This window comes from Mus pahari, chromosome 7, assembly GCF_900095145.1.
Source record: "Mus pahari chromosome 7, PAHARI_EIJ_v1.1, whole genome shotgun sequence".
Lineage (NCBI taxonomy): Eukaryota > Metazoa > Chordata > Mammalia > Rodentia > Muridae > Mus > Mus pahari.
In genome coordinates, this window is record NC_034596.1 from 81,905,515 (window position 1) to 81,931,671 (window position 26,157).

General features: G+C 47.9%; 1 protein-coding gene across 1 annotated transcript in view; it reads left to right on the top strand.

The window, feature by feature from the left end:
• Lrrc74a (leucine rich repeat containing 74A) overlaps positions 1–25,162 on the top strand; it is a 31,578-nt gene extending 6,416 nt beyond the window's left edge. Inside the window, exons 3-15 of the mRNA XM_021202698.1 lie at positions 412–584; positions 3,675–3,782; positions 4,434–4,530; positions 7,975–8,024; positions 8,473–8,554; positions 11,453–11,538; positions 12,099–12,293; positions 16,493–16,588; positions 20,069–20,215; positions 22,953–23,060; positions 23,868–23,950; positions 24,142–24,235; positions 24,991–25,162. Coding sequence (XP_021058357.1) covers positions 412–584; positions 3,675–3,782; positions 4,434–4,530; positions 7,975–8,024; positions 8,473–8,554; positions 11,453–11,538; positions 12,099–12,293; positions 16,493–16,588; positions 20,069–20,215; positions 22,953–23,060; positions 23,868–23,950; positions 24,142–24,208 — 1,292 coding nt within the window. The 3' untranslated portion in view covers positions 24,209–24,235; positions 24,991–25,162. The remainder of the gene's footprint in view (positions 1–411; positions 585–3,674; positions 3,783–4,433; positions 4,531–7,974; positions 8,025–8,472; positions 8,555–11,452; positions 11,539–12,098; positions 12,294–16,492; positions 16,589–20,068; positions 20,216–22,952; positions 23,061–23,867; positions 23,951–24,141; positions 24,236–24,990) is intronic.
• Positions 25,163–26,157: the final 995 nt, after the last annotated feature.

Genomic DNA, 26,157 nt, shown 5'->3' on the forward strand with positions numbered 1-26,157 from the left:
AAAAAAAAAAAAAAAAGAAAAGAAAAGAAAAGAAAAGAAAAACTAAAATTGAAATACAGATTCCTTCAGCCATCAAAGAGTCAACAGTTCTGAGCCCCCTCCTTTGCCCTTCAATGTTGCCTCAAGTGCAGCAGAAATACACCAAACTCATCCCATGTGACTGTAAATTAATTAATTTGTGAACATCACACCTTCGGAAAACTTTTACTGTGGCCACTTTCTGGTGACCCCAACACTTGGTCACACGCCTGTCTACCCATGGAAAAGCTGGGTTCTAGAACACATACATATATCCACCAGCCCAGATCCCAGGCAGGGGGATGTCCAGGCAAAGTGCATGTCCCCTGGGGCTAGAGTGGAGCTAAGGCAGACCAGAAAAGAAACCTGATTTCATTCTGATTTTCTATGCAGACACAGAGAAATTCTTCAACATCGGACAGAAGGAGCTGTACCTGGAGGCCTGCAAACTGGTGGGTGTAGTACCGGCCTCCTACTTCATCCGGAACATGGAGGAGTCCTGCGTGAACCTCAACCACCATGGTCTGGGCCCCATGGGTACCAAAGCCATTGCTATAACTCTGGTGGTGAGCATGCTGGCCAGTGACACACATCGAACCTGACAGAAGAGGATTAACAGGGTGGCTGGTTTGAGATTCAGAGGGAACCCTCTTAGGTGTCTAAAGAGCAACCCTACCCTGTACCTTTCTCAGTCAGTGTCCATGTTAGTCATTTTTTTCCTGTTAGCTCCTGGAAGAGGCTGCACTTCGAAGACTGTGTCCTTTCCCAGTCAGGAAGCAAGTCATCAGCCTGTAGGTCCTAGAAAAATGTATGGGCTAGAACCAGACCCAAGAGTTACTACGGCTACAAAAATGTAGGCCTGGGTCTCCATTCCAAAGCTGACTTTGGCCACACATAGAGCCACTACTGAGCCAGTCCATCCAATGTCTGCCTTTCACATTAACATTTTTAGACATCCTATTGCAGGGTAAATCGCATTTTTCCTCATGGAAAACATTAGCTCTTGCTAATGGCCAAACAAGGACCTGCCCTTGGCTTCATCACAGAGTTATGTAATTGATTACGTAAAATTGAAAACATAAGACAACTGCACATCACTGTCTCCGTGACTGTTCGCTTAAGAGGGTGAAGAGAAAGTTTGACTTCAGAGAAGTCCAGAAAAGTAAATAGGCATCTGTTCCTAGGAAGGGACATCTAAAACCCAGTAAGAGAGAGATGGCTCAGTTGGTCGGGCACCTGCCATAGAAGCATGAGACGTGCAGGTCAGATCCCCAACACTCATTAAAAGCCAGGCTTTGTGGTATCTGTCTGTAACCTTGGCTCAGATAGGACATGGACCTGCAGATCCCTGGATCTCACTGTATGCTCCACAAGTCCAGCCAATCATGAGCTAGACTATCAAGAATATAGTGGCAGCTTTGCCTGGCAGAGGATACCTTTAATCTCAGCACTCAGAAGGCAGAGGCTGACAGAGCTCCAGAGTCTGGGCTCCATAATAGGTGCCAAGCCAGCCAGGGGTATACAATGAGCCCCCGTCTCACAAAGGGGTGGGAGTGTTGAGCAATAGAGTAAGACATCTTGATGTCAGCCTCTGGCTTCTCACGCTGTGCACACAGGAGCATGTGTACGACTTGTCCATGCACGCACATGCATGCACACACATACGTATGCACGCACACCGGGCAGTGGTGGCGCACGCCTTTAGTCCCAGCACTCAGGAGGCAGAGGCAGGTGGATCTCTGTAAGTTCCAAGACAGCCTGGTCTACAGAAAGAGTTCCAAGACAGCCAGTGACACACAGAGAAACCCAGTCTCAAAACCCTGCCTGTCCTCCCAACTACCACCAAAAATATTCATACACACAAGCGCTTTTTTTAAATTAGTAATAACACTGTATATGGCGGCATAATGTTGCTATGGTGGCAAGCACTAAGCAGGCAGAAGTGGAAGGATCAGGACTTAAAAGTCAAGTTAGCCTAATAGTGAGTCCCAGTGCAAGCCTGGGTCTATATGAGACCCTGTCTTAAACACCAGTGATATCTTAACTGCACATAGAAAGGATGAAAAAACAAAAGAGACGGAGAAGGAATCCTTACTACCTTCTACTTATAAACGATCTGAAAGGAGAAAGAAATCACAAGCTCATCAGGAACAAATTGTAGGGCAGTGGGAATTGCTAGTCTGACCCATGAGACGGGGTCAAGACAGTGGAGTTAGCTGGTTCAGCGATGGAGTCTAAGAGGAAGCTGGGGAAGGAAGGTTTGATGGGCTTTGATGTCTATCACGCTGCAAAACAAGTGGAGGTTTTCAAAGCTTTGCAGAGCACCATCCATCTTCATTGTGGGAACAGCCCCTCTGCCAGAAGCTACGGTGGCCGACAGAAACCCGCTGAGCAGAGTTGAAAGGGACAGCATAGCCTCTGTTCTCCTCACCCTCAGTACTCCTTCAGATTCCTAGTCAGCATCTCCAGAGCCTTTCCATTAGTCCTTACCCATTACTATAATACCTGAGGCTTGGTGACTTCATGAGAAAGAGAGAGAGTTTTAGCTGGATAGTGGTAGCTCGTGTCTTAAATCTCAGCACTCAGGAGGCAGAGGCAGTCGATCTCTGTGAGTTCAAGGCCAGCTGGGTCTACACAACAAATTCCAGGATAGCCAGGGATATATAAAGAAACCCTGTCTCAAAAACAAACAAACAAACAAAAACCAGAGAGAGAGAAAGGGAGGAGGGGAGAAGAGGTTTATTTAGCTAACTAGGTTCAAGAGCTGGTGCCAGCTCTCCTCTGGTGATGACCTCATAGCATCCCTAATAAAGGGGATGAACTTGAGAGGAAGAAATGAAATAAGACAGGAAGGCTAGACGGCACATGCACAGGAAGAGTTGGTCAACCACCTTCCACTGGGCCCCACTTCCTTATGCAAATTTATTTTTGTTTTTATGAATGTGTATACAGAAGGACAAGGAGCATGTGAGTTGCGCGTGCTGGCAGAGAGCAGAGGAATCAGACCCCCCTTGAAGCTGCAGCCACAGGCGGCTGAGAGCCACCCACTGTGGGTACTGAGAATCCAACTCAGGCCCTCTGCAAAAGCAGTATGCACTCGTAACACAAAGTCATCTATCTCCTGGGCCCCACTGCTTAAAGTTCTCCCTGTCTCTCTGTCTGTCTGTCTGTCTGTCTGTCTGTCTCTGTCTCTGTGTGTGTGTGTGTGTGTGTGTGTGTGTGTGTGTGTGTGTGTGTGTTCAGAGGTTAATGTCAGATGTCTTCCTACATAGCTCTTACACAGGATCTCTCACTGAACATGAAATTCACAGGTTCAGCTAGACTTGACTGGCCAGCCAGCCTCAGGGATCCTCGGTCTCCACCTTCCCCATGCTGGGATCACCAGTACATGCGGTTGATGTGGTTGATCTGAACTCAGGTCCTCTGCTTGCCTGGCAAGCACCTTATCTCCAGAGCTGTCTCCTACAGACACCATGGTCCCACTGACTCTCACACATTGTCACACTGGAAACCAGACCTCTGACACAGCACTCTCTGGCATGGCTGGGATGTTCTCGAGAGAAGCCAAACTCAACCAGAGACAGAACATAGCCTCTAACTACGTAGCCTCTAACTACTTCCTCATCTTTCTTCCTCTCCCATTGTGATGGCCAAAGTCCAACACTACAGTCCTCAAACTGGAGCTGGGAGACAACTGCATCCAGGAAGAGGGCATCATGAGTCTGATGGAGATGCTGCATGAGAACTACTACCTGCAGGAGCTGGTAGGGTGCCCTCCCCCTCCTCCAGCTCCTTCAGGCACACCTGGGGACTCAGAACCACTACAGCCAAGCCAGAGCCCCACCCCCACCCCTGGCCCAGGTCAGGTTTGGGCGATCTCTAACCAGTCTGTGGGGGTCTTCCTCTGTAGACACAACTTCTCCAAGGAGGGTCATGTTTCAGATGCTGGTTCAGGCACTGTACCCTGTGGCTGTGGGAAAAGCTGAAGAGCTATTTCCAGCTGTGCAAGTCCCCACAAGGAGTAATTGACCCATACTAACAGAAGTGTGCTTTCTTCTGTGGAAAGCAGGGACCTGGTGAGATGGCTCGTTTTCAGATTCTCCAAAGGAATCTGCCTTAAGTTTCTAAACAGCCAACATGCTTATCTGAAGTGCCAGGGATAAACTGAGAGAGTAAGGTGTCAGTAATGACAATATTGGAGGGGGTGGGAAATGAGATATTGTGAGAGAGGTTAGAGAAGCCATATTGGGAGCACGCTTTCTTGCCTTCTCTTCTTTCTGTCCTTTGCATTACCTTAATCCTAAGCCTTTCACACCAATCCTCCTCTCTCCACCATCCCCTGACCAGCCCCGCTTGGTTCTGAGAGCCTCTTTGTGTGAGTCTTCCCTGCGCGCGCATGTGTTCTTACCTCTCAGAACGTGTCTGACAATGACCTTGGTTTGGAAGGAGCCAGGATCATCTCGAACTTCCTCCAGGAGAATAACTCCTCCCTCTGGAAACTGAAACTTTCAGGTGAGCCCATGGAAGGGGAGTAGAGGTCACTGTGAATCAAAGGAGGGAACAGAGGTTCCCTAGGGTCCAGATGTACTAGGCCAACTTCTTTTGGTCTCGGGACAGAACACCACATCTTTCCCTTGCTGGGCCAGGCAGCCTTCCCCTTGTAGGGTCACACCAACTCCCTGCTCTGCTTAGCAAGCCTCTCTCAGCAGCACTCATCCCAGTCTTGGGCATCTCCACCTTCTAGGGTCTGCCCGGCCTCTATGCCTTCCTTTCTTACTCTGTTCATGTTTCACTCTTGTGACATCTTTTGTTTTCTTGATTTTTGAGACAGGGTATCTCTCTGTAGCCCTGGCTGTCCTAGAACTAGAGATCCTCTGCCTCTGCCTCCTGAGTACTGGGACGTAAGGCATGTGCCACCACCACCCAGCTCATGTCATCCTTTAAAGGGACTTCTCTGACCCCTATCACGACAGCAGTGCTCTACCACTACTATTCTCCATCCTGTTTCTCCAGTTGTCTTAACGTTCATCAACTACTGGATTATTACACATATACTTTGAAATGAGAGATAGCCTATCTGTTATTGGGCTAATGGCATCACTGGGACATTCTAGTACTAGACACAACCTCACTTGGGTTTGCAGCTCTATGCTATCTGTGGGGCTCTGGAACTTCTATGCCAAGAAAATTTACCCATGCTAACAGAAGTGAGCTTTCTTCTGTGGAAAGCAGGGACCTGGTGAGATGGCTCATTTTCAGATTCTCCAAAGGAATCTGCCTTAAGTTTCTAAACAGCCAACATGCTTATCTGAAGTGTCAGGGATAAATTGAGAGAGTAAGGTGTCAGTAACGACAATATTGGAGTGGCCCTATGCTGAACAGTAGGACCTCTTTGTAGGACAAGATTTTACCCAGTGATTTGGGAGTCTCATAGATAAGTCCCAGTCCAGGTGTCCTGCAAAATTCCAAAACTGACAAGGGAAAAAAAAAAAAAAACTTTAAAAGTAGACCCTTGAGTCAGGTGGTGGTGGTGCACGCCTTTAATCCCATCACTTGGGAGGCAGAAGCAGGTGGATCTCTGAGTTTGAAGCCAGCCTGGTCTACTGAGTGAGATCCAGGACAGCCAGGGCTACACAGAGCAACCCTGTCACAAAGGCAGACAAACAAACAAACAAACAAACAAACAAAAAAACCAAACGAGTGGACACTTGCAGTTTCCAAAAGTAGAGCTCTCAGACACAGACTATGCATCATTTACCTTTCTGTCGCTGTGATAAATTATCTTAACCTTGTGGAAAAAAAAATTCTCAAGTGCCTGCTCACAAGCATGAGGACCTGAGGTTAGACCACAGCCTCCATGTTAAAGCTAGATGCAAGTAGTGTACATCTTTAACTCCAGAGGGAGGGGAAGAGATGAGATCCAGCCAGACTAGCCAAAATGGCTGGCTCTGAGGTTCTGGGAGAGAACTTATCTTATCAAAAAATAAGTACAGAGTGATAAAGACCTTCAGACACTGTACAGGTATGTGCACAAACACACATACACACACACACACACACACACACACACATACACACACACATGCTCACATACATGCACACATACATACACACACATGCCCATGCATAATCACACACATGCACACATACATACACACACATGCACACATACATACACACACATGCCCATGCATAATCACACACATACACACACATGCACACATACACACATATATACACACACATGTCCATGCATAATCACACACACACATGCTCTCACACACATACACACACATACACACATATATACACACACATGTCCATGCATAATCACACACACATGATCACACACACATGCTCACACACATTCACACACACATACACACACACATGCACACATACATACACACATAAGCCCATGCATAATCACACACACATACACAAAATAACAAAATAAAAATCAAAAAAGAAATCCACACCTAAATTTGTCAACAAAAAAAAATACTTTTAAGATACAAAGAAGTTCTTAAAACATCCATATCTTAAATGTATCCAGAAAAAAAATAAGATGCTTATTTTTAATACAAATCCTATCATATGTCTGGTATTCCTTTCGGATTTCACTGTGACAGGACACATGGACCGCTCTCATTTTCTGAATGGTACCTCATGTTATAGAGAGATAGCGTGTCTTATTAGCATCCCAGTACTGAAGGGACAGTGATAGGTCCTGTCCAGTTTTCAACCTCTCCATTAATGTTTCAAAGAACTTTCTTGCATGCACATCTTTTGGGCATACGTTGGTATATCTAGATGGACACCCTAGGGTGTACTGAGTGGATGTATCCACCTTCGTGAAGCTCAGTTTCTGCATTTCGCCTTAAGAAGCCTATAGCAGGTTACAATCCTACCATGAACTATCACCCTCTTCTACTACAGAAGGGGATTAACCAAGTATTTGTGAACCACATAGTCAAATGTGTCGGCATTAAAGTCACAGTGCGTGGGTCCGAGTCTGGTACCTATCTACCCTTTTGTTCAGTTGACCTAATTCTTATGCATAAACCTTGAACAACTTCACACTTCAGTGTAGACAGTGGTTCTAAGGACTACGTGAATTACAATCTAAAGTGCCTACAACACCAGCAGGATATTAAGATGCACTCATCACTGGGAGTTCTCATTGATGTTGAGATGGAACATCTTTTCAGATGTCTGTTGCTTCCTGTATTTCCTCTTCTGTGCAATGCCAGTTGTTAGGTGGGGCTTCTATATGATTGTTAGGCATTCGAGTTTTGGGGTGGGTATCTTTTAAACTTTTGTGTGTGGACATTGTGCCTGCATGTATAGCTATACATCACTTGTGTACCTAGTGCCTGTGGAAGTCAGAAGAGGGCATTGGATCCCCTGGAACTGGAGTCATAGAGGGCTGTGAGCTGCAATACTTGGAAATGAAACTGGCTCTTATGGAACAGCAGCCAACACTCCTAGCCATTGAGCTATCCCTCCGTTCCAAATGTTAGGCATTCTTAATACACTAAAGATATTCGTATTGGATGTCAGATAGGAGGAAGGAGATGGACAACCGTCTCCCCCTACTCCTTGTGTCTACCTATTCGTTTTAATAAGTACACGTGCAGCCGGGCCATGGTGGCACACGCCTTTAATCCCAGCACTTAGGAGGCAGAGGCAGGTGGATTTCTGAGTTCGAGGATAGCCTGGTCTACAGAGTGAGTTCCAGGACAGCCAGAGCTACACAGAGAAACCCTGTCTCGAAAAACCAAAAAAAAAAAAAAAAAGTGCATGTTTGTGCGTGCCTGTGGTGTGTGTGTGTGTGTGTGTGTGTGTGTGTGTGTGTGTTGGTCCATCAAGGATCAAGGGGAAGGCCTTGCAGATATGGGAGGACACGGGAGCATGGTTTTGGAGTACACCGCTAATGAAGCACCCTCATTACAGGAAACAGCTTCAAGGAAGAATGTGCTGCACTGTTATGTCAAGCCCTGTCGGTAAGGAGCATGTGGAGATGTCCCTTTGGAACTCTGGGTGACCTGAGGATGCTTTGGGCAAAGCCACTTGTATGGCTTGGGGAACTAATGTATGTTTGGTCTCTGCAAAGGCTTCAGCAAGTCGTAGAGCTTTCTGGGTAGCAATAGTTCTCCCAGAAACCATTAACAGTTAAATTAAACCATATAGGGAATCATTTGCTAAGAATCCTAGCTCACCCGGTTTCAGGTTCCTGGGAGCCCTCTATCATTCTGTCCCCAAGGTTAACTGAGAGACTTGAGGTCAACAACGTCTTGCTTGGACATGATGGCCCATGTTTGTTATCCCAGAACTAAGGAGGCTGAGGCAGAGGGTGGAGAGTTCAAAGCCAGCCTGTAGTACATAGTGATATCCTGTCTCAGGTTAAATAAATAAATAATTAACCTTTCTTTCTACAATTTGTCCCTCCAGTCCAATTACCGAATTAGGTCACTGAACCTCAGCCACAACGAATTCTCTGACATTGGAGGGGAGCACCTGGGACAAATGCTGGGTATGTCCCCTGGGGGGAAGTGGACTATGTCCCCTGGGGGGAAGCGGGCTAGTCAGGGCGACCAGGAGGAGCTGGGATGAGGGACCGGGACAGGGATCACTCAGGACTGGATTTCCCTTTTAATTAATGAATTTACTAATGTTTTATATGTATGGGTGTTTTGCCTCTGTGTATGTCTGTGTGAGAGTGTTGGTCCACTGGAACTGGCATTACAGACAGCTGCCATAGCTCTTTCCCTTTATTTTTAACTTGAATGTTTCCTTTGTGGGGTTTGTTTTGTTGGCTTTACTTTTGATTTGGGGGTTAGTTGTTGCTGCTGATGTTGTGGTTTTGTTTTTCCATTGGTTGTTTTGGTTTGTTTGTTTGTTTGTTTGTTTGTTTGTTTTTGTGGTTTGGGTGGTGTTTTGAAACTCTCACTGTTATTATATCCCAGGCTGACCTTGCACTTAAGGTCCTCCCACCTTCCAAGTGTTTGGGTCATAGGTGTAGGTGTCCTGAACATTCCAGTCATAAAAAAAGGCACAAGTCATGCTCAGGATCAGAAAGAAAAGCAACCATCTGGATGCGAGAAGCCGAACTCGCCAGGGGTTAGCAGACCAGAGAGAGAGCAGTTTGCATGAGGGCTGGAGAGACAGCTCAGCAGCTGAGGGCTTGCTGCTCTTGTAAAGGACCAGTTCTGTCCCTAGCACCGGAATCAGGCAACCCCTGTGGCTCCAACTCCAGAGGCTCAACACCCTCTTCTGGCCTCCTTGGTCAGCCACACACAAGGCACACACACACACACACACCACATACACACACATAAGAAAATAAATCTTAGGGCTGGAGAGATGGCTCAGCAGTGAAGAGTACTTGTTGCTCTTAGAGTTGGATTCCCAGCACCCACAAGGTGGTTCACAACTGTCTGTAACTGGGGCATCTGATGCCCTCTTCTGACCTCCACAGCCACCAAGCATGCATGTAGTAAATTTACATACATACATGCAGGCAAAACATACACAAACAAAACAAAAATGAATATGTTAGTCAAAAAATTTAACTATATTCATAAAATATTAAATTAAAAAAAATCTCTATAAAAAAAAAGTGGCCAGCCACCATTGGGTAGATTTGGGTTACTACATGTCACACTGGAAACATAAACTGCACCTAAACAATTCACATGTTTTATAGAAATATATTTAAAATATACATGTGATAAAAGGTGATTTTTTGGGGGGCATTTTTTTTATCTGATTTTGCTTGTTTGAGAGACAGGGTTTCTCTGTGTAGCCCTGGCTATCCTGGAACTTGCTCTGTAGACCAGGCTGGCCTCGAATTCACAGAGGCCTGCAGGTCTCTGCCTCTGCCTCCCTAGAGTTGGGAGCTGTGGGGCCACCACACCCAGCTCTATCATTTTAATTTGGAGTGTTGTCCTTTGTCAGTTGAGACAAGATTTCCTCTCAAACTCCTGACTCTCCTGCCTCCACCTCTCAGGTTCAGGGATTAAAGGCGTGCACCACCATGACTGGCAGCCAAGGACAACTTTTAAAGACAAGCAAGGATCAGGGGAATGGAGAGATCCAAGAGGACACTTGAGAGGCCAAGGCTTGATCTGCCCAGTGAGCTCCAAGAGGAGACTCAAGGGGCTAAGGCTTGAACTCCAAGCCAGCTTAGAGGTTACAGACTGTCCAAAAAATTTTAAAAATCCTGACTTTTGTAGATCTCTAGGCATGGTGGTGTGGGCCTATAGTCCCACCTGCTTTGGAGACTAAGACTAGAAAACCATGAGTCGTGGCTGGAGAGCAGGCTCAGTGGTTAAGAACACTTGCTGTTGCTGAGGACCCAAGTTCAAATCCCTGCACCCACAGGGTGGCTTACAACCATTCCATGTGTGAACTGAGCACGGTGGTGTACATCTGTAATCCCAGCACTCAGGAGGCAGAGGCAAGAAGACTGCCACAATTACATAGACCCTTCCCAAAACACAAATAAGTTTCAAAAGTGTGTTTGCTCTACAAATCTGCAACTCCTATCCATCTTTAGAAAACTGTGTCCATAAGTCTCTGTCTCTCTCTGTCTCTCTGTGTGTGTCTGTCTCTCTCTCATTCTCTGAAACAAAGTCTTATATAACCCAAGCTGGCCTAGAAGTTGCCATAAATCTGAGGGTGAACTTGGATTTCTGATTCTCCTGACTCCACCTTCTAAGTGCTAAGATTACAGCCATTCACCACTATGCACCATTTGTGTGGTGCTGAGGATCAAACCCAAGACCTCATGCATGCTAGGCAAGCAATCTACCAATTGAGTCACAGCCCGCAGGGTCCCAGGTGGACACTTAAGATACTTCACTGTATTTGTGACCTCAGGGTAAACACCTATAAGACCGGGGTCCTGCCACAGTCTGTGCTGTTCTCTTAGGTAGCGTCTTAGAGTATACACCTCTTCATGGGACAACATCTGTGCTCACTTAATATTGACCAGGCAGATCACGACACCTGCCCTCTGCACTAGAGGTCATCGTTCAATCATGTACCTAAGTAACTAACTGAAACTTATCACCTGGCCGGCATGGTGGCACATAACTTTAATCCCAGCACTTGGAAGGCATAGATGGACTTCTGTGTGAGTTCCAGGCCAGCTAGGGTTTTTCTTTTTTTTTTTTTTGGGGGGGGGGGGTTAAGACAGGGTTTCTCTGTATAGCCCTGGCTGTCCTGGAACTCACTTTGTAGACCAGGCTGGCCTCAAACTCAGAAATCCGCCTGCCTCTGCCTCCTGAGTGCTGGGATTAAAGGTGTGTGCCACCAAGCCCGGCTCTGAGGGGACTTCTAGCTTGCATAACCCACTCCAGTGCTGTGGGTCTGAGGCTGGGTCTCAGGGAGGTGGGGGATGCCGAGCTGACTCCCTGCCCACCCCCAGCCCTGAACGTAGGGCTCCAGTCACTGAACCTAAGCTGGAATCACTTCAACATTCGTGGTGCTGTGGCCCTGTGCAATGGTCTCCGGGTAAGTCACACTGAGAGACACGCTAAGCTGCTTTGTTGTGATCACCATGGATTTGGGTCTGCGGAGCACTCCGCGAGGGTCTTTTGAGTCGCTGGGCTTCCTTCTGTGATTCCTGGATGTGCACTGCTACTTTACAAATCCTCCCTACTGAGGCCTGAATACCACCATGAGGGGCTCTTTTAGGGAATAGTTTAGCTAAAGGCCAGGGGGGATGGATTCCAATGAGACCTTGGGAGTGAGGCCTGCCTTGAGAGGACAGTAATGACCTCAGGACAATAAAGATCTGTCTCAGCAGAAAAGTCACTGAGCTGTGGGCTAGGGGAGGAGGAGGGCAGAGGTGAGAGTAAGGGTTAGGCTTGGCTGGGCGGGGTTAAGGTAAGAGTTGTGGAGGGGGGTGGTGATTAGGGCGGGGTTATGATAGGGATGGAGATAAGGGTTAGCCTTTAGGTCAGTTGGGATGGGGGTGAGGGTAAGGGCTGGGCTGGTACTCCAGGCATTTTCCTAGGTAAGTCTCACTCCATCTTGATGCTACTGTTGTTCCCCTCCCCCCCCCCCTGGAGTCTAACGTGACCCTGAAGAAACTGGATGTGTCCATGAATGGCTTTGGGAATGAGGGTGCTCTGGCCCTGGGGGATGCCCTCCGACTCAACAGCTGTCTGGTCTATGTAGACATCAGTAGGAATGGCATCACCAACGAGGGGGCCTCCAAAATCAGCAAGGGCCTAGAAAACAACGAGTGCCTCCAAGTGCTGAAGGTAAGCTCGCTGAGCTGGCACTGCCCTCTGTATGCCTGTGTCTACACGTCACGTATATCTGCCTATGTGCCCGTGAGCGTGTGCCCGTGGATGTGCACATGTATATATACTTGTGTGTATATGATCCATCTGTCTGTCTGCGTGGTAGGGAAGCCGGGTAATAGAACTGGACTGGATACTTCTAGGGAGAACCATCAGCCCTCCAGTACTTCTGTGTGCATATGTGTGCACATGTTTGGACTTGTCCTATAGACCCAGCTTTCTGGTGACACAGTGCTTCTAAACACGTCTTCCCTCATACCATCTAGGTCTCCCTTGGGCCTGTCTTCGCGCTAAGGCCATACTATACTTTGGGGATACTAATCCTAACTCCGGGTGGTTTCTGGCACTACAGTCAAGTCCTCTGCAGGCTCAGCTCATCCCTGTTCTCCGTTGCTCTTCCTGGCCTCCCAGCCCCTTCTCCTCCTTAGCACCTGCTTTCGTGCCGGCTCTGCTTAAGAGCATGGCACACAAAGGTCCGTGACAAGCTGCGACCTTCTGGATGAGGGGATTGCTACCAGTCCTCTGATCTCCTCTCCCTGCAGAACCCACTGTGATACCTAACTATACTCTCATTTGAATGGGAAGTCCTCCTAAGGACACAGATATTCGGTGATCATGAGCCATGATCATTACCCCTCGTGCCCAGCATGGCTGGATGCACAGTGAATCTATAGTAAGTAGATGGATGGATGGATAGATATGTCATTATAAATTAGGTTACTTCATGGAAAGTGTTTACAACACAGGCTGTTGGATAGTTTGAAAACAGATGCAAGAGAACTTCTGTTCCTGTGTCCTCTCTCTGGCCTCTTTTGGGGAACACCCTACATCAAATGATGTGCTAATTCATCAGTCATTACCCAGTGTGGCCAATTATATCTGCCAACTCCACTTTCCAAATTCGAGAACTGAGGGTAAGTGACTCATTCAGACCACATAACTATGAAGAGAGTGGCCACTTGTATCTGGCTTTCTAAGGCCATTCTAACACCAACCCCCGAGGAGACAATGGAGGAACAGACATGAGAAAACTGAAGATGAATCCTGCTGCCGAGGTGCTGGTAAGGGGACAAGAGGACACCGGATCCTGGCAGAGGGAATATGGACATGGCCAAAAGAACTGGACTGGCCATCTAGGACCCATGAAAAGTGAAGGTTCCAGCTGGAGTGGAATGGGACTACTCAACCCAGCGAAGTGGCCCAGCCTGTGAGTAACTCAGCCTCCAGGTCTAGTGGAACTAGAATGGCTGTATAAACCTGAACCTTTTTAAAGGTACTTTTGACTAAGAAACCAGACTGGTGAGATGGTTCAGTGGGTAGTGGCACTTGCTGCCAGGCCTAATGATCTGAGTTTAATCCCTAGAAACACAAGTTGGAGGGGAAAAAAACTAACTCCTACAAGTTGTCCCCTGATCTCTACATGCACAGCATAGCATATATGCACACACACAAACACACACACCCACACAGACATATACATGCACACAAACACACAAATATACACACAAACATAAATACACACATACACACAAATACAAATACACACATACACACAAATNAAATACACACATACACACAAATACAAATACACACATACACACAAATACACACATACACACAAATACATTCATACACATGCAAGCAAACATATTCACAAACACAAACACATACAAGCATAGAGACACATACACACACACACAAACACATACATACATGCATACACACATACAAACACATGCATACATATACACATGCAAACACATGCATACATACAAACACACATACATACATGCTTATATACATACATACACACATACATATATAAATATTTTTTAATGTTTTAAATGAAAGAAAAAACTTATAAAATTCCCACAGGAAATATCTACTGTTCTCCACACCTATTCCCCTTATCCTCAGTCTTGGGAAATTAAGAAATGTCCCTGGGAAATGAGTCCCACAAAGGCCACATGCCAAGCACACAAGCACGGGATTTTTCTCATCAGCGAACATCAGCGCCTGGGAAACTAGCCTACAGTAAATGCTCACTAAGACCTGTGGCTTCCCTCCTCATATAACCACCGGAAGTGGCCTTCAGAAGCAACAGCCACCACTCATTTGCTGCTGCTGTGCATTGGACACCTCCTTGAATGCCTGAGATGAATTGTTCCAAGGTTGGGCCCTTGGACCAATTCCTCTGTGGTGATGGGTATAAAGAAGCCAGCGAGTCAGACCAAAGGCCGGCTAACTAGACGCTCCCTCTTCCTAACTTCATGCATGCTGCAGTGCCTCACCCTTGCAATAATAACTAAGCCCACAAGGTCCGCCATGTTATGACCTTTCCTGGCTCTGGGGCCTCCTCTCTGAATCTGCTTACAGAACATGTGCTATCGCCCAACCCCCATGCTGCTCCCACCTTCACCTTTTTCTGCTTTTTTCTTCTTTGGTGAAAATTTTCCTGTCTCTGCTCCTGCTCCCCTACAAGTATGATTAACCCTCCCCCACATCCCAGCAAGGCTTCCCTCAAGGGTCCCCTACTTGTGCTGGACCTTCCTTTTTTGGTTCCTACAGTATGTCCCTCTGTCACTGTCATCATATATTTGATGCCATTTGCTTATTTAATCTGTCTCCTCTAACTAGAGTGACCTTATCTGAGGACAGGCCCTTGTCATGTCTGCCTGGGCTTAGCTCACTGGCTAATACACAGAAGGCCTCAATATTTGTTGGAGGATGAATGGGAGGGTGGGTGGTGGGTGAGATGGATTGATGAGTAGGTTGGTGGATGGATGAGTAGTAAGGTAAGATGGATGGATACATGGATGGATGGATGGATGGATGGATGGATGGATGGATGGATGGATAAATGGGTAGATGGGGAGATGGATGAATAGATTCATGGATGGATAGATGGATGGATGCATGGATGCATGGTAGATGGACAGATGGATGCATGGATGGATGGGTGGGTGGATGGATGGATGGATGGATAGAAAGATGGATATATGGAAAGATGGATGGATGGATGGATGGATGGATATGTGGATGGATGGATATGTAGGCATATATTTTTCACAACCTATTTTAATAAGGGTTCAACCTTCCCTCTAGTCCACCACCCACCAGAGGTAATGGAAAAGAAAGGGTGTTAGGATATGGGGGAAGTAGACCTGTTTATAAATAGTTTTGGGCGGTGATTCCAGCCTTCATTGTTCTCAATCCAGTCAACTAGCACATACCAAACATGAATCAGCAGCTACAGTTCAGTCCACTCAGCAGACACCACACATGAATCAGCAAGGGCAGTTCAATCCGGAAGAAACCGAGAGACTCACCAATGGGCCTGAGTGTGAGGAAGCAGCAAGCAGCTGCAGGAATCTCAGGAGTTCTTTGGTGAGTTTCTCTCTACGTAGTCACCACAAGCGAAGCTCAGAACACAATATAAGGCAAGCCAATACGCACACGCATGCCATCAGCAGAGACTTGTGACTTCACTATCAAACCACACCCTCTATCTTCCTTGCAGACTTCTCCATCTATTCCTGTCTGTCTTTCTGTCCTTCCATCTTTCCAACCAATACTCAGCACAAGGCAAACCGATGCTGGAGCTCCCACTGTCTGTGGGGTCATATTTATATTCTTTCTAAACATCACTTATCCTTTCACATGTTTGCTATAGCAAAACATCCTTTCACCTGTCTGCCAGCAAAACATTATTTTATCAAATAACTGACTTTCCAAAAAAACCAGAAGTCTCCACTTCATGGATGAATGGATAGATGATGAGAGGGGGAATGATGAGTGTTAAGTGAATGAATGGAAAGAGAGAGAGATTAATTAGTGGATTCATGAGTAGATGGATGGGAGGTGAGGTAGACTGATGAGTAGATGGATGGATGGATGGATGGATGGATGGATGGATGGATGGATGGATGATAGATGGAGAAAGGGGTGGATTTAGAGATTACAGGTGGGAAGTAAGTGAATAGATAAATGGGTGCTGAGTATTGGTGGGAAAGATGGAAGGACATATGGTCAGGAAGACGGACAGGAATAGATGGAGAAGTCTGCAAGGAAGATAGAGTGGGAAGTCCCAAGCTAACACAGCCTCTCCTGCCCCCATCTCAGCCTCCTCCTCCTTCTGCCATGCTCTTCTCCCACAGCTTTTCCTGAACCCTATGAGCTTGGAGGGGGCATATTCTCTTATCATGGCCATCAAGAGGAACCCCAAATCCAGGATGGAAGACATTGACATTTCTGTAAGTGATCCAAATACCAGTCACTTGCACCCGGCACAAGCTAGTTACCATTCTACCACCAGTGCCACCAGCTGTGTCCTTCCCAGGCCCTCACACACAAGAGGCGAGGGGCTGAGTGGCAGAAGCAGCTCTCCAGTCAGCCTCACCACATGTAAAATAATGTACTCGATCCTGGGAACCCAGCATCTGAGCACCCAAGGATGTCAATGAGGAAAAACCAAAGAGAGAGGTGACTCCACAACACAATTTGTACACTGCCAATAAATGGACTGGGTCTCAGAATGTTCCAGAATTCCAGGATCTTTTTCCAACTCTGTCTGGCCTGACACTGCCTGCCTCTGCTGCCAGAATGCTGGGATTAAAGCCATGTGCCACATACCCAGCCAAAAACCCAAGATTTTTAGGACCCACCTCATGAATGTATTTTTGTGGTCTGTTGTGCTCAGAGCTGCACCTGTAAGTGATCCTTTCCTAAGGAGAGAAGTTGACCATCCAACCTTCTGCCAGGGACTTGCCAGATCACCACAAGGAGGGCAGCTGGTATTAACAATATCCCATACTTTTGTTCACTGGTGCTTTTTGTCCCAAAGTGACTTTATTATCCCAGCTCCTCGATGGCTACTCTAGGGGGTTGGTAGAGTACTGTGATCATCTCCAGGATGACTATACCAAAGTAACACAAACCACGTGACTTAGGGGCTGGTGGGTAAGAACCTGGACCTGAGGAGGAATCTGCCCTTGAATTCTCTCCTTGCTTCTGTGGTTGCTGGCCATCATTGACACCCCTTGGCTTGCAGACTTATTATCCCAAATCTTGCCTTTTTCTTCTCTTGGCATTTTCCTTGCGTGTATGTCTAACTCTTAAGCAAAAGCCCTTTTTCTTTTTTGTAAGGATTTTGTCATATTACATCAGGACCCACCCTAATGGTGCCATTCATCCCAGTGATGTCATTCCATCCAGTGATGTCATTTTGTCCAGATGCCATCATTTCACCCTAATGACTTGATTATCTCTAGCAAAGAGCCGATTTCCAGATGAGGTCATATCTACAGGGCTGACTTTGAACCTACTTAGCATAGTAGGGCATGCCTCTAATTCTAGCACTTTGGAGGCAGGAGCAGGTACACCTTTGTGAGTTCAAGGCCAGCTTGGACTACAGGTGAGATCCAGGACAAAGAAGAGAGTCCCAGTCTTAAAAACAAAACAAAACAAAACAAAAAGGACTCAAGCCCCCTTGGGTGTGTCCTAGTTGCTGCTGTTGCTGTGACAGACTGCTCTGACAAGAAGTGACGAGGGAAAGGTTTGTTCCAGGTTACAGTTCAGTGTAGCAGAGAAGTCACAGTGGCAGGAGCTTGAAGCAGGTTGGTCATATCACATCCACAGTCAAGAGCAGAGAGAAAAGACCACGGGCATGCTTGGTGCTTGGCTAGCCCTCTCTCCTCTTACATAGGCCAGACCCCCAAACCCGGGGATGGCCTGAGGCTTCCCAGAGCAATTAAGGCAAGACAAGCCTATACAGCCATGTCTACCAACCAACTTGATCCGACCGATCCCTCCCTCAGACCTTCTTTCCCAGTGAGTTCTCAGGCTGTGGCAGGTCGACATTTAAAACTTACCATCCTGAGGACAGGAGCACAAACTCAGTCCGTACCATACTACTTTCCCACTTTAACTACAAGAAAATAGGAAGCATTCGGTCATCTGGTGATTAACAAACTAGAAACACATAGGTGTAAGACATGGTCCTGCCGGTCCTGCCGGTCCTGCCGCCTCCTCTAGTTCTGTGAAGGTCGTAACGTGATGTTTTGTGAGATCACCCTGATGCTGGCAGTGGATCTAAGTCATGATACTTTGAATATCTGAAGCTTAAATGCCTCTCCTCTGGAAGGTGCTGCTGCTCTTCTTTCCCATGGCTCCTTTACCAACCTTCCCTGATCCTCCAACTCCCCAGAGGCCCCATCTCTCCACACTCATACTATAGCTACAACTGCACCCGGATACAAAGCCACTCAGCCCCCACCCGCACTGCCCCAGTGTCTCGGCCACATTCAGATTTCATAGCTGTTTGCCCACCTCACCCAGGGAAGGTGGAAAACATGGACCCAGTCTTGGCACACTTGAGAGAACTGTAGAGATGCACTTCTTAGGGCTTAGATGGCACCTCAGATCTAAGGTCTACGAGCCACGGCCTAACTGCCAGTCAACAAGCCTGCCACAGCCAGTGGGCAGAGTTAGCTGGTTAGTGTCATTTCTCACGCTGTGATGAAATGATTGAGGCCGGTATGCTATAAAGAAAGGATTCCTATTTAGTTCACATTGCTGGAGGCCGAGTGACCCAGTAGCATGGCACCAGCAGTGGGGGGGGGGAGGGGGGAGGCACGGCAAGATGGTGGTGCAAACGGGAAGGAAAGGATGCTACATGGAGAGATAGGAAGCCAGACTCGGTGTTATGTGCTGACCACTCCTCCTGTCTTATTTTATATTTAGTTAATGTTTGTTTGTTTGTTGTTTGTTTGTTTGTTTGTTTTGAGACAGGGTTTCTCTGTGTAGAACTGGCTGTCTTGGAACTCCCTCTATAGACCAGACTAGCCTCAAACTCAAAGGTCTGCCTGCCTGTCTCCTGAGTGTGGGGATTAAAGGTGTGTCCCACCACCACCTGGCCTGACAACCCTTGAACTAACAGGTCCCCCGAGTATGATGCCTGTTCCTGTGAGGGTGGTGACCCCCGTGCCCCAATCTCCTTCCACTAGGCTCTGCCCCTAAAAGTCCCACTCCACCCTGAGCACCAAGGCATAAGCTAACAGGGTGCTCTTGACAACAATGGTGCTATCACTCTAAATGGCCCTGGAATCCCAGCTTGGTAGGTGCTCCTGGGTCCAGAGTCTCTGCAAAGCCTTCAGCCCTTAAACATAAAGTTGATCCTTTGGAGAGGCAAGAGGTACTCAGAAGCACATCTGAAGAAACCAAGGGTCGTCTAGAAGCTAGAGAGCAGGCTGGATCGCTCTTCCAAGGCACACACATTCTCCATGTCCTGGAAGCCAGCTCTGACTTCTTCCAAAAGAGTAGTTTCTCGTTCACTGTATGCCATAGCAGGATGTAGCTAAGTTTGGTAGACCGTGTGTCTAACATGCACGAAACCTTGGATTCTGTGCCTAGCATCCCATAAAACTGGCCGTAATGACACATGCCTGTCATTTCAGCACTTGGGAGGTGAAGACAGGAGGATTATCATGAATCCAAGGCCACATTAGATGACTTTTATGAATCAGTCACGAGGTAGAAAACGCCACTCCAAACTCAAAGGTCTGCCTGCCTGTCTCCTGAGTGTGGGGATGAAAGCCACACCAGTTCAGAAACAGAACAAACTAGAAAGGACCAAAGTGCTTGGACTTGGGTTGGCAGGGAGGGGCGGGTACTGGTCGTCAGGCAAACGGCTCGATGACAGCACCCCCACCATGGCCCTTCTCTCCCTGCTGCAGAACGTTCTGGTGACAGAGCAGTTTGTCAAAGTCCTGGATGGGGTCTGTGCCATTCACCCCCAGCTGGATGTGGTATACAAGGGATTGCAGGGTCTCTCCGTCAAGAGAAGCATCTCCCTGGGGACCAACCCCATGAGGCTGATCCAGGTGAGCCCTGCCTCCCCCTGAGAGCCTCACAGAGCCCTGGAGGAAGCTGCCACACGGCCCCAAATCATCCATCCTGCACTGGCTCTCTGAGTGCCTATGAGCCTGCCTGCCTTGCTCGCTCGCTTGTTTTCTCACTTGCTTGATTGCTTTTTGTTGCTTTTGTTTTGTTTGTTTTGTTTTTGTTTTTGAGACAGGGTTTCTCTGTGTAGCTTTGGCTGTCTTGGAACTCACTCTGTAGACCATGTTGGCCTTGAACTCAAAGAGACCTGCCTGCCTCTGCCTCCTAGTGCTGGGATTAAAGGCGTGCACTACCATGTCTGGCTCCATGTTAGTCCTTCCTAATAAGCTTCCTTGAAATGGAGACCTGAAATTTTTCCCCAACATATGGGGTCCCTGAATACTGCTTCTCACCCCAATATAGGCAAGTGCTGAGACTGGTGGAAGTACGGGGCAGAGACACAGGATGGAGCCCACAGCTTGAGATCTGCCTTTTACTGATGTGCCAACAAAGGCAGTCATGGAGGCCTTCTGTGCCTCAGTATTTTCACCTGTAAAATGGGAACAGAGTAGAAGGGTGTCTGTGAAAGACCAAATTACTTAGTAGGTGTGAGGTGTTCAGAGCAATGTCTGGATCTAATGCATTTCTAGTGTTTGCAGCTTCTTTCTGAGGCGGGATGCCATGTCAGTCCACGCTTAACAGGGTCCTTTCTTTCTCAAAATGCACCTGGTTTGACTCCTTTCTTAGTTTGTCTCCAGAAAAATCACAACAAATAGGTATGATCATGACAGTTTTGGAATCTAGCGAATTTTGAAGCCAGAGGAAGGGATTTCTCGGTGTGGCTGTACCTCCACTGACTGCCATCTGGGGGCGCTGTGCATATGCAGTTCCTGTGAGGATGCCCACTGAGTCTGCCTCTGGCCTCTGCTCTGTGCCTCAGTTTCCAAAACTAAATCTAAAAAGGTCATACATGAAAAGTACTGTGTGCAAGGTTCTAGAAGATGAAAGGTACAGGGTTTGTTTAGGAAGGAAATGACGCTATGGTAACCAGCAGAAACAGGAAGCTGGGTGCAGAGTTCCCACCCCTTGCTTTAAAGATTTATTTATTATATTACATATAGTAATTGTACTTATAGTACATTGTAGCTGTCTCAGAAACCCCAGAAGAGGGCATCAGATCCCATTACAGATGGTTGTGAGCCACCATATGATTGCTGGGATTTGAACTCAGGACCTCTGGAAGAGTAGTCAGTGCTCTTAACTGCTGAGCCATTTCTCCAGCCCACCCCCCTCCCCTGCTTTAAAAGAATACAGAACTAGTGGCATGAGCAGGCAGCTGAAGACTGAAGACTCAGAGCCAGACTGGCAGACCTCAAGTGGTGGCTCAGCTCTGCCATCACAGTGCTCAGGATACCTGTCTGGACTACAGAGTGGGCTCAAGGCCAGCCTGGACAACTGAATGCGGCCCTGTCTCAAAATGTTAAGTAAAAATCGGGCCATCTAGGTGCATAGCCCATGGGTGAAGCATTTGTTTAGTGTGTGTGAAGTCCCAGGTTCAATCCCCAACACCACAAAGAGAAGAGAGAGCTGTAGAAAAAAAAAAGGATCTTCAAGTAGAAAGCAAATAAGACATCGGTGTAAACTCCAGTTGGCAAGAGGCAACCATGTGGCTGGAAAGATGGGACAGATTCAGTAATGACCAGAAGAAAATGTCACAGGAGAAATATTACAAAAGCAACAACGGCCATAAGCGTCATCAGAATCCGAATTACAGGGACACCACAGGATGAGCAAAGAGAAAAGGAGGATTTCCTGGCAGAGGTGGGACTTGGGGAAGGCCCCACAAGGACTAGAGTGAGCACCGAGCATCGAAGATGGTTCTAGCAAGATGGTTTCTGCCGTCAGAGCAGGGATGAGTGTAAACAGCCTTCAGGGAAAATGGGGTGGGGTGGGGGTCCAGCTGAAGAACCCTGGGACCATAGACTCATAAAGAAGCCTAAAAGGAAAAGCTGACGAGAAAGCCTGAACCAGATGTGGTATCCTCAGATTCCAGACCCCCGAGCTGGGGAGGGGGGGAGGGGAGCATTGATCCTGTCTGGCACAGGGAGCCACAGGAACCATTGGGCCACAGAAGTGATGTGCATCCAAGAGGACTAATGGGTGACCCTTCGGACACACGAGGATGTAAATAAAAATACTACCGTTAAGTTTCCAAGCGAACCACTTCTCCCTGTGGACGTCTGTGGAGATCTGTGAGAACCCTAGGAGCACCTAGAGCCTGTCCAAGTAATCACACTGCAGGACTTTGGTTCAGTTATGTGATCTCTCCGCTGGAAGAAGCCCCACCCACCCCACCCTACCCCATCCACAGAGCACCAACTGCGGGAGTGCTAACAGAGGCCATTTCAAAGATGAATCACAAACTTAGATCTGGTCACCATCCATACTCCGGTGATACTGGGACAACCTAGCAGCTTTGGTTGGTGTCCCTCTGTGAAGTCAGCCTCCGTTGGGTTGGGGCGAGGTTGCGGGGAACTGGACAGACACAGGAACCATCATCACTCCGCTGCCTGCACTTGGTAAAGCAGTAGCTGAAGCCGCAAGCCGGAGCTGCTTCCTCCCACTCTCCAGGCATTTCTGGGCTCAGACGCATGGGTCATCCTTTGGGGAACAAGCGGGGAGGTGTGATCGCTGTAATAAAACCAACCGCTGGCTCCTCGTGTCTCCCACTTCCCTCAGAGCTATACGGAACAAAAGAAGATCTCAGCGGTGGAGTTCTTCAGGAGTTTGAATCCTACAGGATTGATGACAATGCCTGTGGGGGACTTCCGGAAAGCCATGATCCAGGTGTGCTGAGCCCCAGACTCTGGGGAGTGTGAGGTGGGGAGCGGACAGGCAGGCACATGCTTGCATTATTTCATAGTGCTCTCCAGGGTTGGTTGAAGACACTACCCTTGTTCATCTAAAACTCAGAGGGGAAGTCAACACGCCCCCCCCCAACTCCCTTCTCAGAGCTCTGTCATGTGACTCACTGCTACTCCTCACCCCAGATGCACACGGATATCTCAGAGGCCTTTCCCCATTGCATTTGGCTCCTAGGAAGATAAAAAGAGACTGGGAGAATAGACACCCCGTAGCTCCCATATTCTGCCTTTAGCCCTACCAGCCTACCTAACCCTCCACGTTCCCTCTTACCAATCAATCTAGTGACTAGAATGGAAGTATTGGAGGTCCCCTGAAATGTATTTATGAAGGGATCACAGTGACAGCACCCTGGGAGAATGCTCTAGGGGTTGGGGGCTGAGCAGGGATGACAGCTTAGTTCCCAGGTCCATAGGGCAAGAGGGCTAGCCGGGACTAGGTAGCTGGGAGCACAAACGCCCTCCATATGGAGCAGAGTACAGTTCCCGTCCACCTCAGCAGGCCACTCATTGCATCTGCTCAGTAGCCCTTGTCTCTCCCCAGAAGCGGAGGTCCTCTGGAGGCAGGGGGATGCCATAGAACACGGCTGCGTCCCATACCTCCCTGTGATAGGGGTAGCCCCCTCTGAGCCCTCAACTGCCACCAGTGGTCCCAAGAGGAGGGAGGCATTGTGTGGGTCACTGGGTGTGAAGGAGCAGAGGACTCCGATACTCATTACATCTCCCCTCTCAGCAAAGCTATATCCCCATCAACCGGTACCAGGTGAGGGAGCTGATAAAGAAGCTGGATGAGAGGAAAGGTGTGGTGAACTTCAGGTGAGCATGGCCCACAGCCTCTCCCTGCCACCCCCACCCCTGCTTGCCAACAGACCCTAGCGGGAGGCACACTGGTCCTGGAGCACCCATCTGTGTTCCGTGAGAGGCGGGGCACTACCTTCAGTCTGTCAGATGTGTCATCCCAGATCCCACGGCCAGGCCCCAAAGCTCACCTTTCTTCTTATCCTTAGTTCACTTGAAAAGGAAGACTTGAACAAGACACTGGAACCCAAGCCTGAGGAACTCCAGTCCATGTGACAAGGGGACAATGTTCAGGACTCCAAGGTGAGTACTTCCAACAGGAAGTACTCGGGGATGTGTGCAGGGGCCAGAGGTGGGGCCATCATTTGACACTAGGGTCTGGTCAGATGGGTAGACACACATGCCACATTTCCATTAGAGAGGTTGAGGAAAACTTGTGGGGTCACCACTCCCATGACAAGGATTCTGGGGTTCAAATTCAGGTTGTCTGGCTTCCAGCTAGTGCAGTCATCTGCTGAGCCATCCCACTGGCCTTTTGGGGTGTGCGTGTGCGTATGCGTGTGTGTGTGTGTGTGTGTGTGTGTGTGTCTATGTGTGTGTCTGTGTATGTCTATGTGTGTGTCTCTGTGTATGTCTCTGTGTGTCTCTTTCTCTGTATGTATCTGTGTGTCTGTGTGTATCTATGTGTCTGTGTGTGTCTATGTGTGTATGTGTCTCTATGTGTCTATGTGTGTATCTCTGTGTATGTCTGTCTATGTCTCTTTCTCTGTGTGTATCTGTGTGTGTCTCTGTACATGTCTATGTGTCTATGTGTGTGTCTGTGTGTATGACTGTGTCTGTGTGTGCCTCTGTGTGTGTATGTGTGCGCACATTTGTACTCACCAACTGGCTAGATGGGATGGCCAGTGAGCTTCCCACCCCAGTTCTAGCAATAGCACATCATCACACTGATTTGTCTGTGGGTATCAGGGATCCAAACTCAGGTCCTCAAGCTTGCACAGCAGATGCCTCATTGTCTCCCCAGCCCAGCACTCATCCTATGTGCTTACCTTTCAAAGCAGTTTTTTAAAAGCCTGAAAGTCACAACAGATGGTCAGGTCTGAAGCGAAGTGCCAATCAAAGAAGTTCTGGCAAGTTGTGTGGCTACAAGGAGACCAAACCAAAGGCCAGGTGGAAAGATGCCATGACCAGACCTAAGTGTGAGCAAATAAAATCTGGCTTGATTCTGGGCATCTCGGTGCTGCCAAGGTTGTTCTCTTCAGTGGGGGGGGGGGACACTCTGGGTGATTTGGGAACTTAAGGGTTCCTAGGAAAGTCAGTTGTGTTGGATGGTGTTTTGCTGGGGCAAACACATGAAGGAACATGAAGTGGACACAGGTGAAAGACTAAGGAGACTCGTGAAGGAACATTTTGCTGAAGCAGACACAGGAGAAAGGATGTTCTTCTAAAGCAAGCATGTGAAAGGACATGTGATGAAGGAGTCTTTGCTAAAGACACATAGGTATTAGTCCACCTTACATTGCGTAGGTGAGCTGCATTTGTCAGGACTCCACAGAGAGAAATGTACCAAAAAAACTACTGGTGATGTGCCACAGTTTCTTGCCACTTCTGTGGACTTGGGCTGACTGACAGAGTGATGTCAGCTGAGACAGATTCATGTGCTGAGGCAAGAGCCATGGAGGACACGTGATGTTTGGAGGGAGTATAAACAGGACTTGACAGCTGGAGGCAGAGGCTGGGCTAGGCTTGCTTATAGACCTAGCTGTGTGATGCTTGTTGGTCTTTGCTGATCTTCGCTCCTCTGAGAGAGGCACAGCTGAGAACTTTTCCTGGTGTTCCTGTTGGCACTGGTCCCTCCTGCTGGCTGGTCCCAAGGCCAGGCTGTCTCTGCAAGGTGGTGCCACCACTGCTAATTTGTGTTTGCTATACCGACTCTTCCAAACTGGACTTCTGGCATAGCCATGAAGTGTTTGCCAGTGGATCAAGTTGCTGCTGCTGACCTGTGAACAGAACTGCTGATTTCCTGACAACCCAGATGGGATTTTCTCCAAAGAACCTTCCTAAACAGGTCCACTTCCTCCGTATCCTTTCTTTCCCACTACCTCTGGTGAGTGGTGGACTAAAAAGAAGGCTTTAAGAACCACCATTAAAAATAGATTTTTGAGGGGCTGGAGAGATGGCTCAGTGGGTAAGAGCACTGACTGATCATCCAAAGGTCCTGAGTT